This window comes from Coffea eugenioides, chromosome 2 (assembly GCF_003713205.1).
Source record: "Coffea eugenioides isolate CCC68of chromosome 2, Ceug_1.0, whole genome shotgun sequence".
Lineage (NCBI taxonomy): Eukaryota > Viridiplantae > Streptophyta > Magnoliopsida > Gentianales > Rubiaceae > Coffea > Coffea eugenioides.
In genome coordinates this window covers 511,974-514,135 of record NC_040036.1, presented here as the reverse complement: position 1 = coordinate 514,135, position 2,162 = coordinate 511,974, and the positions used below count along the sequence as shown (strand labels likewise).

General features: G+C 41.2%; 1 protein-coding gene across 1 annotated transcript; it reads right to left on the bottom strand.

Annotated features, from left to right (window-relative positions):
* Nucleotides 1–622: 622 nt before the first annotated feature.
* On the bottom strand, nt 623–1,801 carry LOC113761923. Its single transcript, XM_027305110.1, has 2 exons — nt 1,640–1,801; nt 623–1,252 (listed from the first exon to the last, which is right to left on the bottom strand). The coding sequence occupies exons 1-2, from the start codon at nt 1,799–1,801 to the stop codon at nt 623–625; spliced, it is 792 nt and encodes a 263-aa protein (XP_027160911.1).
* Nucleotides 1,802–2,162: the final 361 nt, after the last annotated feature.

Genomic DNA, 2,162 nt, shown 5'->3' with positions numbered 1-2,162 from the left:
AATTTTCCCCATCACCAATTTTTTTTTTTTTTTTTTTTTTTGAGGCATAGTTTCCAGGGTTAATATTAGTGCCACATTATTAGAATCCAAAAACACGTACACAAAGCACATCGAATATCATACCCAGGCGATGCATCTAAACTAAGGCCCCAAAAAAAAAAGTAAACAGTGTTAAGTTGGTAGTATATTAAACATCGAATTATACCTTTAAAATTTCTAAATTTAAAGGTAACTCGGTCTTTTTCTCTCATTAAAAAAAATAAAAAACTAAAAAGAAACTTAATCGTGTTCAATAGAATTTAGGCAAGTATAATTCCTCAAACCACCCAAAAAAAAAAACTCAAACCTCAAGACAGTTTTAGCTGAGCTACAAAACCAAATGAATCAATAAAAATCACTATTAAAAGTAGAGCATATTATTGGGAATGATTGAACTCCACAGAAGAAGAGATTTAAGTCGAAAATAGAGCATGAATTACAACAAGGAGTGGTAAAAATCTACAACGACAAACCATCATTTTTTTTTTGGTTGGTTGTGGGGGGGAGGTAAAGGAGGAGCAGTTTGATTCAACTTAGATTGAATGGAAACTGCGTCGAAACAAGGAATCTAAAAAGAGTGGAATTAATTGCTTCGGTCGTTCTCGTCCCTGAAGGGTGGATTTTCCATTTCATGTTGGGTACACGTACCGCCAACCCAGCCAAGATCCAGGGTAAGGTCCAGAAAATAGAGCAAGAAAACGAGAAGAACGCAGCACAAGAACATAGGAATGGGTCCAAAGATCCAAAAAAAAAGTGGGAAAGAGAAGTAAAAGGCCCGCAAACCAAGCGACCAGAAATAGCTTCCCCTATTCACAGTGGCGGCGACGTAGTCAGGAGTGACGCAGTAGTGATGCGCTTGGCGGGGATGGTGGTCGGTGGGGACGTTGATGAGGATGCTAGCGTGGCTGTAATACCTTATGGACTGAACGTTAAACAAGAATGCGACCAAGAAGCATACCAGTATGCTAAAATACTTGATGGAGAACGCCAGCTGGCTCTTGTCTCCCACCACATCGAGAAACCACATCCCCGTTGGAGAAGAAGAAGAAGAATCAGGCTCATGATCATGCTCACCTCCCCATTGCCTGCTCATGCCAGTCATCAATACTGCAATGACAGAACTGAGCATGATGGCCGTCGATGCCAACAGGGTTGATGCCATTATGTTGTTTCTCAATGTTTGCACCGCCAGAACCCCATTTTTCGACGCGTCCTGCAACCAATTAATGAATCAATCCCATTCGTACAATTTCATGCCTGCAACTGCATTTTCCGTTCTTATTACTCCCCACTTAACTACTAGTCTACTATATACCGTATTTCACTCGCTCCGTCATACTTCTACTGTTACATTTCCATGTCTCTTGTTAGTATAATAATTACAACAAAAAGGAAACCAAAAAAAATAAATAAATTGCAAAAAGGTAACAGGTGATGATGAGCGTAATATTTCGTGCGACGAGATATCTAATCGATCAGAGATTTGGTGTTTGAAATAACTTTTTGCATGCCCGAATTGGATTTGAATATACGAATAGAATGATTAACAGTTTGAAAAGAAACAGAAAAAAAAAAAAAAAGGCCGGGCAGGGGGACGAACCTTCATCATCGCCTGAACCCAGAAGCGGCGATTGATGGCATTGATGCCGATGACGGTGCTAGTTGGGAGCTTCACGATCTGATGGAAAAGCCAAACGTGATATACCAGCATGCCCCCGAGCCCAACTGGCACTAACACGTAATCAAGAACCTTTTCCTCCATCTGGTGATAATGTTACACAAATAATCCTCTAATGAAATAGTAAAAACCAATTATATGCATTTACTTGAAAGGAAAAACATTTCAGGCGAGTAAAGGATCTCTGCTATTTTCTGGTCTCAGTCGAAATGCTCTCCTAAAATAATGGTGCTATTATAGGGTTTCTCCCCTCCTAAGCCGCCGCGTGGTCGTTTCGTTGGGGTGGCCGAGAGGAAAGGTGGAAGTGTCCAACTGCAACACGGGTCTCTGCAACACGGGGCTCCGTGGGACTAAAGATTTCACCTCTTCACGACTTACACTTACGGAGCTTGTAGCGTCATGCTATCACACGACGAGGGATGGGAATACTGCAAAAGGACCAAAA

Bases quoted from the DNA above. Each gene is read 5' to 3' on its own strand.
- LOC113761923 (XM_027305110.1), bottom strand. From the start codon at position 1,801: ATGGAGGAAAAGGTTCTTGATTACGTGTTAGTGCCAGTTGGGCTCGGG. The intron at 1,253-1,639 runs GTTCGTCCCCCT...AATTGGTTGCAG, and splicing joins GGGTTCAGGCGATGATGAAG to GACGCGTCGAAAAATGGGGT.